Source organism: Crassostrea angulata, chromosome 2 (genome assembly GCF_025612915.1).
Source record: "Crassostrea angulata isolate pt1a10 chromosome 2, ASM2561291v2, whole genome shotgun sequence".
In the NCBI taxonomy this organism is placed as follows: Eukaryota; Metazoa; Mollusca; class Bivalvia; order Ostreida; family Ostreidae; genus Magallana; species Magallana angulata.
The window spans coordinates 25041717-25062378 of record NC_069112.1 but is presented as its reverse complement, the minus strand read 5'-3'; the positions used below and the strand labels follow the sequence as shown (position 1 = coordinate 25062378).

Below are 20662 nucleotides of genomic sequence, written 5' to 3'. Positions count from 1 at the left end.
GCATATGTTGAATAATTTTAAAGGTCACAGGGTTAATTTCATTAAAAAATAATTAATTTGTAAGATTTTACAAGGATCGTAGAAGTTTTTAAGTTACGTAGCATATTTCAAATTCACATGTAAAAGTTTGTCGGGATCAGGTAAGTGTATGCCCTTGCAATTAAGTTATTTATTTAGGTACTCAGATTTAAGATATACGATATTTTATACAAAACAGAGGTGGCTTCTTTATACGATGCATACTTTAAACAAAATGAAAATAAGACTATATAGGTAGCATTCTACTAATAATATTTTTAAACAAAATATTCATTTATACTTTTCCGTTAATGTATGACATTTATTTTTCTTCGCTATAAAACTGCACGATAGCCTTCAATGATTTAACTTAATGCGTCATTTTGAAGCATATGACGTCATATTTTGTAGTACAGCGAGAACGACATCTCGCTTATTTTTCAGTGTGTACGATATAACGGACATCAAAAGTGTAAGTAATAGCATTTGTTGTTTTTAATAAAAAGATTAGTATAAGTTAATTTTACTAATAAATAGATTAATAAGTACTTTCGAGGTTTGTAATATACTGTGATGTCATAATGCACATTTCCCGTACTTTTTGTCTGAACGGAGTTTATTGACAGCCTTAACTGTGCTGCGAAAGAATAAAATGTAATATCATGCATGAGATGAAATGTACAGGCCATGGCTATTTCATAATATTTGCTGATTTAGAATAAATTCAATAAAAATGTTTCAACAGCAAGATTAAAAGAAAAATTTGAGTATCAGGTACTAACAGGAAATTTGGGCAAGTGCTCAAAAGCTGTCACCTTGCTGAACACTACGCTGTCATTATCAACATGTCATGGACAATCATTTTTTTTTCAGAGTCCACAGGTAACTCTTCCATTCCCAGCATGGATCATACATATTGGCTGTGGTTTGCAATGATGGACTCAAGACAGAGCGACATGGAAATCTCTAGTGACAGCCTCATGTGCTAACCAGTATCCCTACATGTGTAAAATAACACTGAATGCAACTTTATGTGTGTCACCTTCAACTTCATCTTAAACTGCCCGCATCTTAAATAACTTGTACATTGTTTGTACATCAACAAATAAAAGGAAAAAAACTATGTTTTGTAGACTCATACTGGACTGCGATAAACGATATCGGAAGCTCATCCAAGGCTATGTTTTACTTGAACTGATTAGTTTAAAGTTGTCCACACTCAGTGACTTACATGTACATGACATATAAACTTTTCATGACAGTAGAACGTCATAACATGGACAGCGATTTTAATTTACTAATGAAACTGTTTATGTTGACGTGTTTGGTTGTCGTGCAGTGGGTATAGCCGCTGCATTCTGACTGATAGTTCTACAGCAGGGAGGGTTTTTTTTCTCAAAAGCAATATATTTTCCCCATATTTTTCTGCCATTTTTAAATCAAATCCATTCTAAAATGCCATATCTTTAAAGAATACATGTATACATACATGTATGTATAAGTTTGCACCGGTTTGCAAACAAGTTCCCTTTAGTTATAAATTGGTTAAAAATTAAAAAAGCAACGTTAAATTATTAACAGCACAGCAGTTTATAAAGAAGCCTCAACTGTCCAATAAATTAGAATAATATAGGCGAAAATTCGATTCATTTCTTATCATTAACAAATGTAACATTTACAATTTTGACTTTCTAACAAAATATATATAAATTTCAACAATTAGGCTAAATCAAATTAATCAAATAAATTGAAATAATCATGGTATTTAAATTGCATATGCAGTGCGCAAATCCCTGACTGTAGACTTTTTATTGTACCATGAATACATGTAGTTGTTTGTTGAAACGAAATGACATTCCAGTGGAGAATTCTTGATTTCTTTCTTTTCTTTTCTTTTTAAATCATATTATTGGATAAACATCATTTGTACCACCAATGTATCTATAAACAGCGAATAGGCAACATGCGATCTGAGGGTATCTTAGTACAGAGTTAACTTTAACTACATTGTATATAGTGATTGATCTCGGGAACTTAAAACTGATTAAAAGTATAACACCTTTGAATTTGGGTATCCTTCGATTTTTTTTCTTTCAAACGATAGGCATTGTTCTCCCTTCACCATTTTTAAATTGAACACGAATGCTCTTGCGAAACTTCTTTTTATTTTCCGCAGATAATGTATTCATGAACAAGCTTTGTCTCCACTCTAATGTTTGCTTTGCCAGATTTTAGATCCGACCTCTTCCAAATTCTGATATATTAAAAGATGAATTGTAATTACCTGTGACATGCAGAATAATTTGCATTTCAGCCGCCAAGATTCTGCATTGTTGATCTTCTCGTCTGAAATCCCGAACCCGATGTATATAATTTTGTTAATGAATTCATGATCATGGTCACCTTTTTTATGTCCATGCCTCAGTAGACAAGATAGTTTTAAAAAGGAGCATCTGAGGCAAGACATCTATATTTTTCGAAAAAAAATTAATTTACAGTGCTCTTTCTCGCGGTATAAAAGGACTATACATGTACAATGTTTTTATTAAATAAATCAATTGAAAAATCTCGTTATTACGAGTTAATTATCTCGTTATTAAGAGACAATATCTCGTTATTACGAGTTATAATTATCTCGTATTTACGAGAAAAGATCTCGTTTTACCGTTTTAATTATCTCGTTATTACGAGAAAAGATTTTGTTATTACGAGAAAAGATCTATATAAAATGGTGCGTTTCTGAAAAGACCTCCAAGTCGACTGGATCACCCGTTCAGTCTGTCTTTTTCTTTCCAGAAGCGTTGATTCAATTTTGATTAATTTTTAAGTAACAACGATCATTATCAATTAATTTCTACATTAAATGATCGGATAAGACATTTATCCTATATGAATAAGTGGAAAGAATTTTCAACTTATACATGTATATTATAACCCATTCCGAGGTAAATACCAGGAAGTCCCATAGTCGTAAAAACACAGTTCTGTTAGATACAGATGACTTTAAGCAATATAAGCTGCAATTTTCATGTTGACTTTTTTACGAAAATGTTATTTTCTACTTAAAAGACAAAAAATATCATGGCTTTTAAAGTTTTGTTATCCATATTTTGTGGGAAAGGCGTTATAAGAAGCCTTAATTGGAACAAAATTGAATTATTGTCGCCATGTACAATTACTAATCTGCTATATATTCCTTGGAAGAGAAATTTTACTTTTTACAGATATTAATGATTTGTTTTAATTTTATTTATCATAAAAGTTCACGTTACGTGCAGACTTTTTATACTAGCAGGTTTTTGCACTAAAATAAAAGAAATAAAGCGAATATTGCTTTAATGACTATATAAAAATTAAATAGTTTCAATCATGGATATATAGGATTTACCCGAATTGTGTTTTATATGTTCATACACAACCTACATGTATATTGAAAATAATTGATTTTGTATACATGTATTAACGTTTTGGAGTCTGAAAACCAATTACATGTATCCTTCTTATTAATAAATAGTTCAATGAATTTATTAATCAATCTGCATTGCTACTTCTTCTGAAATTTCTTTAAAACTGCTTGGTCAAAATCAAATATCAAATCAATAACAATATTAAATTTTATGTACGCTTTTAAACTATGATTATGCTAAGTATGTGTATAATAATAGACATTGCAGTAGTTCATACACTTTTTATAAAGAGGATAGAACAAAGAAACGCGCCACTTGAATAGATCTTTTCTCGTAATAACGAGATAATTAACCCGTAATAACGAGATCTGTTCTGGTAATAACGAGATAATTAACTCGTTATTATGAGATCTTTTCTCGTAATTACGAGATAAATAACTTGTGATAACGAGATCTTGTTTGGTTATAACGAGATAACTACATGTAACTCGTAATCACAATATCTTTTCTCGTAATTACGAGACAATTGATGTGGCCCTTTTCGTCTTCCGTATTTTCTTCATTTTAACAAGAAAAGCCAATAAACGAGAGAGAGAGAGAGAGAGAGAGAGAGAGAGAGAGAGAGAGAGATTTGAAAACGGATAATTATAAATATATCGCATATGTATCGATTTTTACTAAATATTATATGCATATATGAATGTATGTATATTGATTTTCAATTAAGTAAAATGAACTTATATATATAGCGGTTAATTTTTTATATTTACATTCTACTGTGTTTTTCCATTAAATTCCGTGATGTTTAAATGCCTCTAAATGCAACAAGTAGTCAAAGGTCAAATTGACGAGTTTTATTATGACGTCACAAACGTTGAACGCTGTAAACTGCAACGTCACAAGCGAAAATCAAAGTTCACGCTTGTGGCTGTTACTGTGGCTCTTCCATTAATATTAACTTACCCTTAGGATAAGATAGGAATTTTAAGGTATGAATCACATTTGCAGATAAGGCAAGAAGTAAAAAAAAATGTAAATATAAGCATTAAATCATGATTTTTTGAAGTATACACTCTCATAACTGCAGCGGTGTGTGCATACAAATTTTCATAACGCGCTAACGCGCGTTACTCAATTTGTATGCACACACCGCTGCAGTTATGAGAGTGTATACTTCAAAAAATCATGATTCAATGCTATAATGAAAGTTTTTAAGTTGAAGAACCTCATATAGTTTTGCTGCACCATATTTTTTATGTCCTATTTCATATAATCAAAACTGACCAACAACAACTAAATTTCAAAGTAAAAAGACGTGAAATACGATAGTTCGAATTTAGCTCAAAGATAACAAAATTAAACAATTATACATATAAGAATAATAAAGATGAAATATAAATCGGACATCAAGATAAAATGTTCATGTACATGCCGCGACATAACATTACTTTCACAAATAAGAGGACATTTCTTTATTTTTGACATCCATTCATCTTAATTTTGGTCATAATTGTTTTTCGATAAATATTTCACACTATAAAGATACAAATTGTGAGCTATCCATCGTTCTAGCTGAGTAAACCAGTGCATGTAAACAGTTTCTTTATCCTCGACCAAAGCAACGAAAATTACAGTGAATATTACGTAATACTTATTGGATAAAAAAATAACTTTACTTAATTAGAACATGACTATTCATAACGAAGCCCGTTCGCTTGATGTGCTTTAGTAACTGATGCTCTAAATTTTTGGAATTTATTTTTAAATTAAAAACTTTTCCAAGTGTATGTTAACAGTGAGATCAAATTTTCTACCATCATCTTTAAGAAACGAAGGCTATCTACATTTCATTGGCTCAAAAATTTAGACCAGCCAATGAAAAAGGAGATTAATTACGTTCTCAGTTTGATGTTACTTAGTGAATCTTAGCTTTGTTCCAACCGCCCATTCTTCATTGAGAAACCTTACTTATTGTATGGTATACAGTGCTGTTATGAAGCTATATGATGTCAACTGAAAAAAAAAATATAACGTCGTTTCAATAGGTTTCATCATAAACAAAATTTTATGATGACAAAAAGCAGGACAATATCAATCGTTCCATCACACACATCCTGTCAATAAATCAATCATGAAATCAATAAATCAATTAATAAATCAAAATCAGCAAAATCAATAAACTTTTCAATTCATCCTGTCAATAAATCAATCATGAAATCAGTCAATCAATCATGAAATCAGTCAATCAATCATTAAATCAGTCAATCAATCATTAAATCAGTCAATCAATAAAGAAATCAGTCAATCAATCACAAAATCAGTCAATCGATCACGAAATCAGTCAATCGACCACGAAATCAATAAATCAATCATGAAATCAGTCAATCAATCATGAAATCAATAAATCAATTAATAAATCAAAATCAGCAAAATCAACAAACTTTTCAATTCATCCTGTCAATAAATCAATCATGAAATCAGTCAATCAATCATGGAATCAGTCAATCAACCACGAAGTCAGTAAAACAATCACGAAAACAGTCAATCAATCACGAAATCAATCAATCAATCATGAAATCAGTCAATCGATCACGAAATCAGTCAATCGACCACGAAATCAATAAATCAATCATGAAATCAGTCAATCCATCATGAAATCAATAAATCAATTAATAAATCAAAATCAGCAAAATCAACAAACTTTTCAATTCATCCTGTCAATAAATCAATCATGAAATCAGTCAATCAATCATGAAATCTGTCAATCAATCACGAAATCAGTCAATCAATCATGAAATCAGTCAATCGATCACGAAATCAGTCAATCGACCACGAAATCAATAAATCAATCATGAAATCAGTCAATCAATCATGAAATCAGTCAATCAATCTTGAAATCAGTCAATCGATCACAAAATCAGTCAATCGACCACGAAATCAATAAATCAATCATGAAATCAGTCAATCAATCATGAAGTCAGTCAATCAATCCCGAAGTCAGTCAATCAATCATGAAATCAGTCAATCAATCATGAAATCAGTCAATCGATCACGAAATCAGTCAATCGACCACGAAATCAATAAATCAATCATGAAATCAGTCAATCAATCATGAAATCAATAAATCAATTAATAAATCAAAATCATCAAAATCAACAAACTTTTCAATTCATCCTGTCAATAAATCAGTCATGAAATCAGTCAATCAATCATGAAGTCAGTCAATCAATCACGAAGTCAGTCAATCAATCATGAAATCAGTCAATCAATCATTAAATCAGTCAATCCATCATGAAATCAGTCAATCAATCACGAAGTCAGTCAATCAATCACAAAGTCAGTCAATCAATCATTAAATCAGTCAATCCATCATGAAATCAGTCAATCAATCAAGAAATCAGTCAATCAATCACAAAATCAGTCAATCAATCACGAAATCAGTCAATCCATCATGAAATCAGTCAATCAATCACGAAGTCAGTCAATCAATCACAAAATCAGTCAATCGACCACGAAATCAGTCAACCAATCATGAAATCAGTCAATCGATCATGAAATTAGTCAATCAATCATGGAATCAGCTAGTCAATAAACTTATTAATTCACCAATCAATTAAAACCATCCTGTCAATCGTTAACTAAATTACCAATCCTGCAAATATAAATAGATCAATTGATCGATCGTCACTTCATCTAATCAATACAATCGAAAAAAAATTAACCGCTTGCAAGCCTTGAAAACATCACTCATTGGCTCTAAATCGACAAAACAGAATGCATATACTGTGCCGAATTCGTGGTGATAAAAAGGCATAGAACACCGGATTTACACAGTTGTTAAACTGAAGGAGGTATCCCATCGTAGTTTGCAGCAGGTACCCGGGGACAAAGACTTTGTACTGAGCGAGTAGACGTAGAACCTGCCACGGTAAGTTACACACGAAGAAGAGGAGAATGATAGCGACCACGAGGCGTTCCATCTTCTTCACTTCCGTCTTTCGGTACTCGGACTGTCTCAAAGTGAAGATCTTTATTCCATGGAAGATAATGATTGTCAGGAGCGGGATGATGAAGGTGAAGAAGAGGTCGACAAGGTTGATGTTTTTCCGGGAGATGAACGTAAAAGGGATGATCTTGCAGACGGCCAGAGCGATGGACAGGAACCAGATCAGGATAATTATGAAGACGAGGGAAGATTTCCGGAGAATAGTGTTGGCCTTGAGGGGAAGAGAGAGGATGACGAATCGAACGATGGAGAGGAGAGAGATTGAAAGACTGGAGGCGAGGTAGGAGGCTGAGAAAAGAACACTAACTACCGTGTTCAGTAACAGGAACAGGAAGTCGTTGATGCACTTCCGGTACTGCCGGTAGTTGGAGTAGTCAAGGTAAGCAAACAACAGCGTGCTCCATAGGACAGCCACAGTGCAGTACACACAGTCTGCCACAGCAATGGCGGCAATGGTTGCGTAGGTCTTCGTGTGAAGTTTCCTGTCCGTTGCTATGGCGACCACTGTTAGACCGTTCCCGGCCACACCGGCGAAAAGCGTGACGAGTTTGAGCCATTCAAATGGCGGCAGATACCACGTGCAAAGCGAGGTCGTGTTTCCATCATGGTTTGCAGGAGATGAGTTTCCGAAATCGGATACATTGATTGGTTCAAAAACTTCCATATTGGGAATCCAAAAAAAAGAAAATGACAAGTGATATAATTAAACGGTAGTTATGTTTTATGATATTTTAGACCATACTTTTGTACGGATCAGTATTGCCGACAGTTGAAACAGATTAAGTAAGTTTTTATAAAGAAACGTTATGCTGTAATAACGAGATCCATGAAATGATATATCTAATATACAACCTATGAGATAATTTGTCATACGACTAACGCGATAAGAGGTCGTACGTTGGAGATACCAAGTCGTTATAACGAGATAATATATTGTATTTACGAGCTGATTTAAACAATAAAATGCTTTCCTTGGTGATTCATGCGAGATATGAAGGTGGCGACATTGCAGAAAAATAAATAACACGCGTTAGCGGGTTATATAATTTTTTTCTGCAATGATCGCTACCTTCATAACCCACATGAATCATCAAAGAATGTATTTTATTGTTTATATTTACGTCTTTCTTCTAACAAATAAAGAAATTGATTTTATAAAGTTTAATGTACATTAGTACGTTAACTAAAAGAAACAGCCAGATCGCCTCCTATGCGAATTTGAGTCTGACATCATCACAATTATTTCGTGCAGCCTGTGACCTTTTTTTAGGTCACTGTAGGTTTCGACCAATCGAAAAACGGGGTGTGTATATTTCAACTTTGTCAATTTCTACAGCTGTTATATAGTGCTATGAATTTACTCGTATTCGGTAGATGTAAATATAACTTAATAATGGCCGTGAGTACGAGACACAGAGTCGCTATGACAACTTGTAATCTCGTATGTATAATTATCTAGTTATAATGACTTAGTTAAAACTTATTTATACTGGCAGCAATACATTTTCGTACTATAGATTGCATAAAAGGTCTTTTGTATGTTCATATTTTTGCATATGTCTTTTACTAATTAACAATTTTTTTTATTGTCAATGAGTAGTCATGGACTCATTGACAATAAAAAATTGTTAATTAGTAAAAGACACATATATTAAACGTTTGACTCTAAAGCAATATGAGCTGCAATTTTCATGTTGAATTTGTTTTTTACAAAATTGTTATTTTCTTCTAAAATGATAAGAAATATCATGGTTTTTAAATTCTATGTCATATTTTTGTGGAAAAAGCCGTCAAGAAGCCTTAATTGGAGCAACTTGAATTATTGTCGTCCTATACAAAAATTGATCTCCAAAAGAAATATTTCTTTTGACAAAAATTAATGATGTTTCAAATCTTATTTATCTTAAAAGTTTAAGTTACATGCAGACTTATCATACTAGCAGCTTTTTGCAGCAAAACAAAACTCTAAGAAATACAGCTCATATTGCTATAATATTGTTAAAAATAGACTTTTCCTCTTAAATTAATTACTTTTTTATTTATAAAAAAACATTTTCTTTCAAAGATAATGCTAACCAAACTGTAAACACATTAGTTTTGCAGAAACAACATACACGATGAAAAAATAACGCGAATAAAAAAGTTAAAATATGTATTTAAAAGTATGTAAAATACCTGAGTATGGAACTCTTCTGTGTGCGGAGTGTAAAGAAGGCACTTATTACACGGTGTGTAAATGAGGCCCTTAATACTGGACGGAACTGAAAGTTTTGAGAACAGCTTGCACCTGATCGACGTTTAAATACCCGATCCCTGAAGAGAGTGTAGAAGTACTTCAATTCCGAAAATTACTTTCAAACAAAAAGAAACGCATGTTTTCGTGTTATTGTATTTATTAATTTCCCACTTTTCTTTTGAGAGAGTGACATTCCAGTCATCCAATATCCCCTCATGTTACGTTTATTTTTGATTAGCCACCGAATACAAATAGCTCGTCTAAATTAATTGAAATGTGGTGAGGTTATCTCATGACAATGAAATGAGATAGGTATAAGTAAAAGTAGTTACATGTAATTGTTAAGGATCCCAATTAGGTAAACAAATTAACCATCTGATCTACCTTAAGGTTCAAACATGAGTTCTTAAACCAATGTACATAAGTTCGTTAAGCAGAGAAATATTTGTATTCCTGATATTTAGCTTTTGAATCTCCAATGTATTTCCTTCATGCAAAGCTCTCCGATTAAAGAAAATTAAAATAGTCTTGAAATGGCCACGACCCCTTAAGGAATGTCGGGTGTTCAGTACATTTTTTATTATTATTTTTTTCATTTTTTCTAAATTTTTGATAAAACTTGCTATGAATTTTTATACATTTTAGTTTTAATATATACTGTATACATGGATATATTTGCCCCCGTTTTATTTTCACCTCTTTCGCCCTCGTTGTCAGAGGGCGAATTTAAAACTGGACACATTTTATATTGCAAATAATATCTTTGTTAACACAACTGCATTTGGGCGATTTCAAGACGGAGCGAAACCGTTTGCAATTGTTAAAGGGCGAAAATAACACGGGGCGAAATATCCCTGCATGCAGTATATAATTTTTCCAAATATTTTTAATTCTTGAAAATCTTTCCTTCTAATGTACATTAACATAATATAAATATAACCATGACCTTTTCATTTTTTTAAAGGTGTTGATTTGAGTAATTCCAAAACCCTTAAACCTACTTGTGCCGTATACAAGTTTAAAGTAATTGTAAAATCGTTTATTCATTCAATTGTCAGCGCGAAAATTTTTTTCCTGAAATCTACTATCAGCAAATTCAACAGTATATAACTTAGTTATTTGACCCCGTCCTCAATTAAAAAAAAATCAGAATAGAGTCGCTGTTTTTGGTATCTTCGCTAGTCAGATTCACTCTGCTCCTCACAAACAATGGGACTAAAGCTGACTAAAACCCTTGACTAACGAAGATGTTACTATGATGTACACAATTGAAATAAACATAAACAAAAACAAAAAACCCATGCAGAGGAACTGAAAGTGAGAAAGAGAGAGAGAGAGAGAGAGAGAGAGAGAGAGAGAGAAACACGAGAACTCATACATGGGAGATACAAAACAAGAGGGAGACAATTTGTTTATAATACCCTTCATGCGCGGATCTATTTTTTAAAAAAAAGGCTTCGGACACCCCCCCCCCCAGCGGATCTATTTAAAAAAGGCTTCGGACACCCCCCCCCCACACACACACACACACTTAACATACTTAAGAAGAAATCTGTCAGATCCCCCCCCCCCCATTCGAGTTTTTAAAATTTGATTCGTGCCTGCCGTATATTGCTAATTGCAATTCAGGAGGATTTTACAGTAGACATCGTACAGTTAACGATTTGACCATTGCAAAAATGTCAATAATGTATTTTTTAGCTACAGGCAAAAAATTATCATAATTCTTATTATACTCGGGTCGTGTGATACACAACAAGAGAAAGAAATGAAAAACCATTTTTTATTCAGTCAAATGTTTCATAAAATATGTAAAAATATATTAGACAAAACAATGTTGTATAGAACCTCTTTGATAATGTTATGACTCTTTGCCAGAAAGGAAAACGTCTAAAAACACCATGAGGCCCATTTAATAAAAACGGCTGGATTGTCAACAGATTAACCATCATGTCTACCTTAAAAACTCATTTGATTTATATAATTATGATATTTTTGACCACAAATAATGATTAAGTAAGGGAAATAATCATTTCTATTTTTAATATATGTTTTTCCAAATCTTTTCATTTGACGTAGATTAAAATGTTCCACAGATGGCAACGGCCATCATGCAAGTCCATTCGCAACTTCTCGGGCCTTTTCGGCAAGCTCGGAAAAACACCTCGAATGTATTAACATCACCGGATGTTAGAATTTTATACAAAGTGGAGTCGCTTCCCATCAAAATAAATATCGGCTAGACAGCCTTGTAAGTCACTTTTGTGGTATATTTTAGGGTATATATCATTGACTTTAATGAAGTCTAGCTTACATCTCAACAGATCGTAAAATATGTTTTAGAAAAAGGGGGGTTGTCATTAAAGCCTAGGTAATACATTCGAGGAGTTTTTCCGAAGATGCCGGAAAGGCCCGAGAAGTTGCGATTGCATGCAAGCCTTATAAAGAAAAAACATTTCTGAAGCTTTCTAGGTAACTGACTACGGGTAGACAGAAATATGCAATCTTCTGGTGATCGTAGATATATATAACGGTATAGTCTTAGGCAATGTATAAATTACTTTAACGACACAGGCTGTCTAAGATGCTATAATTAACACGATGAAGTGAAAACTCTTGTGAAAAATCGTGAAAACCTCCAGGCGATGACATGGAAATAAGAAACTTCCATCCTCAACAGTTTAATAAATTTGCGCGCAAGATTCGCTAAAAAGATTCTCAAAAGTGACAATTCAGATGAGAAGTTTAGGACATCGAGATGGAAATAAGAAACTTTCATTCTCAACATTTTAATGAATTTGCTCGTAAGATTCGCTAAAAAGATTCTTATAAGTGAAAATTCAGGTGAGAAGTTTGGGACATCGAGATTGAAATAAGAAACTTTCATCGTCAACAATTTTATTAGTTTGCTGACAAGATTCGGTAAAAAGAATCTTTAGAAAATTAAGAAATTTGATAACTTCATTGGTAACCTTATTGAGTGCTCACCTCAAACCACGTCCATGAACAGGTGTAAAGGGAAAGAACAAACCTGAAAGTCAGGTCCTCACACAGAAGGACACGATTTCTTCTTGTTTTTACAACAACAAAAAACATTATTATTAAATGTTTATAATGAAATATAAACTTTATGTTCAGATTTTTTAAATTGAATTTTAACACAAAACAAAAATAAAAAACATGCATTCTTTTCAAAATATCATCAATAAACTGCATTATTTCATATCAGTATGTTACATTAAAGTTTGAAAATTCATAGAATTTTAAACTATCTATAACAGTTGCTATAAATACCGTAGTTTTAAATTCTTTGAATTTTAAAACTTTAATGTAACAAATATAAAATAACTGTAACATCTATATTCCATCGAAATATGCAGGAAACAACTCCTGTGTTTTTCTTAATTACATATTACATTTATTTAGAAGCCAAGACGCACTTTCAAGGTACTAGGTGGTACGGGCGAGAAACTCAATCGGAAAAACGCGATGATTAGTTGTTTAAAGAATATAAATAAAGTTCGAAACAATGTCGTATGTTCAAGATACCAAAATCGCACGTACATACGAGGTTAAATGTCGTACGTACGATACAAGGTGTCGTGCTTACGCTATAAAAAAAAATCGGTCATGCTCTACTAATTTTCACAATACTTAGTCATAAATTTCTGCATCTTCCAGTTTTCGCTTAAAAATCTCCATAATTATTAATATAATTATATTATAATAATTATATATATATATATATATATATATATATATATATATATATATATATATATATATATATATATAAACGAATAAGTCCTTGGTATAGGTAACGATATAGAAAAATGTTTTCAGTAAACGATAACACAATAATCCATTTCTTTCAAATTTAATCCAGAGCGCTTTCGCCTGATCGACGACAATAACAAAGGAAATCTGTAGTATCCATATTTTGAAATTTGACCATATGTTAGTTGTTGATGGCTAACAGACGATGATATTGGCACGAATAATGATGTTCCTTGTAATAATCATCGTCTAAACAGTCGAACGATGTAGTACCCCGTGCCCGGAGACGTATTTCGTCCGGTCCATTTGTCATACTGATGGGGCAGAAGTTAGGTATTGGAGTTTCGTCATCAAACTGCCACTGACCTCCAACCTTTTCCCCTTGAACCCATACTTGTAGTATTGCATTGTTAGCGATTGACACTAAACAATGAACAAATAAAAAAAAATGAATATTAGAGCTTAAAGATTATATATCAGTAACCAGTCAAATGTAGACTGTATCAATCTTTAAAGATTATGTATCTTTCTCAGAGCTACAATTTAAAAGTTTAAAATTTGAATCAAATGTTACACTGATTTAACTTTGTTGAAAGATTCTGTACACTTTGCAAAAAATTATGCCATGAAAAAAAAATAGTTTGCCTTTGTGTATTGTTTCATAACTATAAATTAATGGCATACCATGATAATCCTTGAATATGTCATACTTTTCCTGGGAATCAATCTTTATGAGATCGCCACCTTCAGCCTGGCAGTTGGCCTGGGCTGTTGAATACGAGGCAGGCACTGGGAAATACTTCATACATATTTGGTATTGCATCAAACTGTAAGTCGCATAACCGTCAGCACAGGGTACTAGAAAACAAAAAGCTAATATATCAAAACTATTTGCACAGGGTGCTATGTTGCAACCACTACTATATTGGAATTTATCGTAATGTAATGACATGATATACTAGTACCAAGTATCATAACGCCATATAGAGTTAGTGCACAAAGCCTCAGTATTTATTTATTTATTTTTTTTTTAAACATTTGAATTTTTTTAATTTATACAAATATGCACTTCTGAGAGGAGAGAACATGTTTAGGCAGTAGGCCTGCTGTTCAATCCTATTCAAACTTATTCAAAGAAACTTGAATTAAATACTTATTAAATAAAAGATGTTCGTGCACAAAGAAAAAAACGGAAACCGCAAACAACTGGAATTTTTCTAAGTTAGAGGGGCATAACTCTGTCAAAAATTAATTGATTAAAATCAAAATCGAACTTGACCTAGAAATTATGATAAATCTGTATAACAAATTTCATCTTAATATGTGCAACCTCTGCAAAGAAAATGAACTGAAACTGCAAATAAGTGGATTTTTTTTAAGTCCGAGGGGCATAACTCTGTCGAAAATTGCACAATCGTACCCAAAATCGAAGTGAATCTAGATATTATCATGATAAACCCCTCTTTCAAATTCCATCTCAATACGTGCAACCTCTGAGAAGAAAATGAACGGAAAATACTGGTGGACCGCCCGACAGATGAACAGCAGCAAAGCAATATGCCCTCCCTTCTTCGACACAATTAATGTGTAATTCTGGAGCTATTACTTTTATTAAAGGAAAATTAGCAGAAAGTGCTATTTAAAAAAAGAAGATTTGTAACATGTTAACTTGAATAGAAACGCTACAATATCATTACAAACAAATTTTTTCAGTGTCACTAAAAACTGGACATATTTGATCTATTCTTGCAATCATATATGACCTTACACATTTTGTCCCTTAAATATTCATTGTATGTTCATAGCAAAAATATTACATCAACTACAGGACAAAGAAAACCAATTTTCAACCAATTCACCATCCCCCCTTCCTCTTTGAATTTTCATTTAAGACAATCTTTGAAGAAAAAATCAACTTACGTGGGACGAATGTCTTCCAATTCGAACCGATGATGTCACTTCCTGTGATGTCATTGCAACACATGCATATTTTCGAAGACTTGTCGTGGCTTACCATTATGATATTATCCATTAAGATCCCGCATTTTGCCAGACATCTTCCCGTACTTATTACATTATCAATTTTGTGACATGAAAATTTCGGGTTTTCATCTGTTCTCACACCATGAAAACTTTCGATCCCGGTCGTCTCAACGCATTTTATATACATAATCAGAAAAACAGCGTAGGACGTTTTTTGTAACATATCGCTGGCGTTTTGCTAGATTTTGATACATTCAAAACTATGCACAATGGCTGAACTTTGAGTGAAGATTCTGAATATATGCATCCCTTTATATTATCATGAGTAATGTTTAATTTTTGATTATTAGATAGTGTAAGCAATCTAAATATTTGACAATATTTGATCTTGTCAAGAACAAATGAATCATAGATTTCATCTCTTTGTTTCCTGTATAAGAATTACTAGGGGATTTTCGAAGTATGCTTTTTGACTGTTTACCTTTACTCTGTCTCGGATTTTCAAACAAAAATCTTTTTTGATCGTTTCGATTGAAGTCACAAAATAACAAGACATATAAAAGCTAACAAGCTGTTTACCGACTCTCTGTACATATGATTATCAGTTCTGAAAGAAAAAAAACACACAGGTCTCAAATAATCTGAAGTTACAGTAATTATCTTAATCATTAGAGGCTTAATAGTCGTTAGCAACAAGGCATCGGATTCAAAGTTAGAGAGTGTTGCTGTTTACATTTTATTTTGACGTCATGCATGTCATAGTATCAAATAATTAAATTCTGGTTGTGACGCGCTGTCTGATTGGCTAAAATATATATTTTATATCGTAAGAAGAATGTTCCTACGTCATAGTAAGACTAACGACAAAAACGTATCAATACACTGTAGTTACGTTTGAATTTTGTACAATTTAACGTCATTTTATAGGTCAAATGACCGTTTCTTTCTACAAGTGTTAAAAAATTAAATTATAGGCAATAAATTCAATATTTATTAGTTTTATACGATATTAAATGGTTTTAGTCAGTTAACGCTTTTTTATAAACCGCTTCGCGGTTTATTAAGCTTAAACTGCCCCAAATCATTTGATATTGTATAAAACTAATAAATACTGAATTCATTCCTTAAATAAAATGATATCCAGAGTGTTTACTCAAAACCGAGCTCTGTTTTGTTAAAAAAACAAGTTTACTTTCTATGCCAACATCGGGTCATTTTGAGTCAATTTAGTGATTGATATCTTAACAATGCAAATATCTACTTTGGACAGAATGTAAAGATTAAAATCTTACTTTAATAAATTAAATATGAAAAACCTCGCATATGGCTTAATTATATTTCCATCCTGTATTAGTAAAATGGCTGATCATGAGGATTCTATGCATTCTGGTCCTGCATGTCTCCAGACATCTTCCAGCTCGTTCAATATTTGCAATTTTAAGACAGGAAGTTTTCGGATATTCATCAAATCTCACCGCGTAAAAACTTTGAAAGCCGTTGGTTGTCTTGGTTAACATAATATTTACGATCAGAAATACAAGGCATGTCCATTGAAACATATTGCTAGTACATTGCTATAATCATAAATAAATATCTTAATAACTGGGCAGTTTTAAAAGGAAGATTCGGAATAAAAGCATTTGTTTTTATATAAACGTTATGATAATCGATGGTTGCTCTTGAAATATAAATTTTTCATATGGAAATTATATTTCCAATAAGTTTCCTTACAATGTTTTAAAACCAGCATCGCATGTTGAAATGCATTTGATTATTTCTTCTGCGGATGCGAATTTTTGACAGCAATCATTACATCATTTGTTTTTGGCACTTGCTTTATTTCAATAAAACAGGTAGGCCTATTTAATTGCTGCTCATTGTGGCTATGTTAACAATTAAAACATTTGACAATATTGCATTTTACCAATACTTGTAATTAATGAATGATATACAATTGTATCTTACATTAAAATGGCATGGTAATTACAAAGTAGTGAGTGCGATTGTTTACTTTTACTCTATATGCACGTAATATAATTGGTTTGAGCAAACAAATTTTGAATGGCTATTCGAATATACCTTTATTGCAAATCATAACCAACCTACGTACAACAACGATGCAGGCACAACAAAGATGTTATTCCTACTGACGATTAATTAAAACCATGTACAAATATTTAAAAATTGTAATGAATCAGTTTTTAAACTAATTCATAGAAATCAAATCATGAGAAATAATTATATTTTCTACATGTACCCCTGCTTTTACTGTATAAAATACTATGAGATAACATACCTTTTTAATCGCTTTGACGTTACAAAATGCTTTATCATAAAACAAACTCTTGAAAACCTTTCTGCTGTTGACAACATACTTCAATTTCACCAAAAAAAATAACCCATAAGTTTTTATTTAAGTTTCATTTCAGATCATAAGAATTTACTCAGCTGAGGTTTTCTTCAAATTGCATTCAACAAATAAAACTTGGTCATTTCTCAGCTGAGTTGAATTTTTTTCTTAGCTGAGTCAAGAATTTTTATTGTCACAAGTGGCCCCTTATAACTTCTTTAGCTGTTTTTTTTAATTTATTCTCAATAAAAACAATCGTTTGCTTATGTTTAAAACAAAGGAAAGTCGACATTAATAACAAGAGTCATAAAATGTAAATCAGTCCTGAAATGCTCTGTTATGCTAAATATATATTACATTTCTATTCCTACAGATTATATAGCAAACAAAAAAAATTAATAAAATTAAACTAATAAAAAAACTAAATTGCTCAGAAATGTTTAAGAGAGCCTAAAAATGGAGGTATATATGGTTTTAAAAATAGCAGAAAGAGAATAAAAGTATCAACCACAATACTTAAGCTTTCAAACCAAAACAACCATAAAAAAAATAAAAATAAATTACAAAAATGTGTTAAGATATTTTAAATTTTTGAATAATTTTTATTTTTTGATCTGGTAGTTTTTCTTTGCAAAATGTATTTAGCCGGGCTCAATGCATAAACAATGGCCAAGTTATAGCTAAGGTATTCGATGCCGGATGATGACTTTCAACTTTATGAAAAAGATCAACGAAAACCATGTAAGGGAGAACAGAGCGTTGCATTGTAAAATTATTTGTTAATTATTTTTTTGCTTTTTAAAACACATTAACATTAAGGTGTCCTCTACAGCATATATCCTTGTCATGACTTCTTTCTCACCTTGCATAGGGAATATTTTTGGAAGGAATCATTCCCCTTCTCTGGCATTATAATGTTATTTGACAGTTTCAATTTTCTGCAATAATTATTTTATTGGATAGAATCTATTTGCAAATGATATTCATTGATTTTAAGAACGGAAAGAAATTTAAAAATCATTTACATCGTTGGCTTTTTGACATAGCAATATCACAATTTTATCAAAATATTGCTGAAATCAACATTTCAAATTTTGGAGTTTTTTATTCTAAATTTGAACAAAATATGATGGCACATAAAAAATATGTTAGCACATAAAATTTTTTCATAAAAACCGTCATTGTGTTAGAATTGGCACGATGAAGTGAAAACTCGGGGGGAAAATTGGAAAGACCTCTAGGCGACGACACGAAAATAAAGTTTCATCGTCAAAAGTTTATTTTTTTCGCAAGATTCCCTAAAAAAAGATCCCCACAAGATAAAAATTTAGGTGAGAAGTTTGGGATATATAAAAAACTTTCATTATCAACAGTGTAATAAATTTGCTTGAACGTCCAGTCGTCCAGGAAACGTGTCTTGAGGTAAGAACGACCTAATCTTCTTCAAAGAGTTCATACTCTAAGAGACACCAGTGACTTGCCCATATCCCTTCTCCTATCAGCATAATCAGTTCTATATGTCTAGAAACTGAACAACAGGAGAAGGCTACCACGGGGAGATGATACTCGTCAGCCTGGGAAGGCAGCTCATCTAGGGGAAGGGAAACCCTGATCACAAACCTCCGCTGTCTTGCGGCAATATCCAATACTGGAAAAGGCTTCAGGAGTAAACCTCGAGGAAAATCCGGAGATGGAGTCCTTCAGGCAGTCCAGCGCTATCACGAACGCTTCACTGGCAACTCCTGCGACGGCACTAGTGCCAAATTGTAGCAACCTGTTGCTCCTTTGGGTCTACTAGTGACGTGGAGAGGGGGGACCTGCTGCATGGGCAACAGCTTGTCCTCCATATTTACCGCCCTTGCTTGTATCCTACCATCTGGAGAGGACACTCCAGCCTCACTTTTAGTGTGGACACAACACGGAGAGCAGCAGTTACCGGTTATAAGCCGCAGCTTGATTGGCGTAAAGCTTTGGCGCAGGGGTTGCTCTCGACGGTGGGAGAGACCTTCGTGTCTCACTGGACAGTTACCGCCCGCCTCAAGCTGGGCAGTCCTCAGTCCCGCCACAGTCTGCTATCCTCATGGGGTGCATGGGGATAAGGAATTCTCCGAAATGTAGACTGTTATATACGCACCAAGCAACAAATTATACAAAGAAAGAGACCAGCTCTTAAACTGGGAAGCTGGAATGTCCGAACAATGTTGACGGGACTTTCCAACGACATGCAGGATATAGACGGCACGCGCAAGACAGCAGTCATAAACAACGAACTCCTACGACAAAGCGTAGATATCGCTGCTCTTCAGGAAACAAGGCTGGCAGACTCTGGTACGTTGAAGGAAAAGGACTACACCTTCTTCTGGAAGGGAAAACAATTTGATGAGCCAAGAGAGCATGGTGTAGGCTTTGCAGTCAAAAACAGCCTACTGAGTACGGTAGAACCAGATGGCGAAGGATCAGAACGACTCCTTATCCTTCGCCGAAATACCACCACAGGTCCAATCACCCTTGTAAGTGTTTATGCACCAACACTGACGTCACCTCCAGAAACAAAAGACCTGTTCTACGAGAAGCTGTCATCAGTGATAAGGAACATCCCTGACAAAGAGCAGCTCATTCTTTTGGGCGACTTCAACGCCAGAGTCGGCGCAGACAATGACTCGTGGCCATCATGCCTTGGTAAGTTCGGTGTAGGCAAAATGAATGAGAACGGTCAACGCTTGCTTGAAGTATGCCCTTACTACAACCTGTGCATAACTAACTCGTTCTTTATTACCAAACCTCAGCACAAAGTGTCTTGGAGACACCCCGATCAAAACACTGGCACCAACTAGATCTCATCATAGTCCGACGCTCTTCTATAAAGTGTGTTCTACACACGCGTT

General features: G+C 33.2%; 2 protein-coding genes across 2 annotated transcripts; both read right to left on the bottom strand.

Moving 5' to 3' along the window:
• Window positions 1-4609: 4609 nt before the first annotated feature.
• On the bottom strand, window positions 4610-8095 carry LOC128173103 (allatostatin-A receptor-like). The gene has a single exon (XM_052838827.1). The coding sequence runs from the start codon at window positions 8093-8095 to the stop codon at window positions 7169-7171; it is 927 nt and encodes a 308-aa protein (XP_052694787.1). The 3' UTR covers window positions 4610-7168.
• A 5530-nt stretch (window positions 8096-13625) lies between these two features.
• On the bottom strand, window positions 13626-15717 carry LOC128171074 (uncharacterized). Its single transcript, XM_052836829.1, has 3 exons — window positions 15365-15717; window positions 14129-14302; window positions 13626-13867 (listed from the first exon to the last, which is right to left on the bottom strand). Exons 1-3 carry the CDS (start codon window positions 15648-15650, stop codon window positions 13626-13628), a joined length of 702 nt encoding a protein of 233 aa, XP_052692789.1. The 5' UTR covers window positions 15651-15717.
• Between the last annotated feature and the right edge of the window lie 4945 nt (window positions 15718-20662).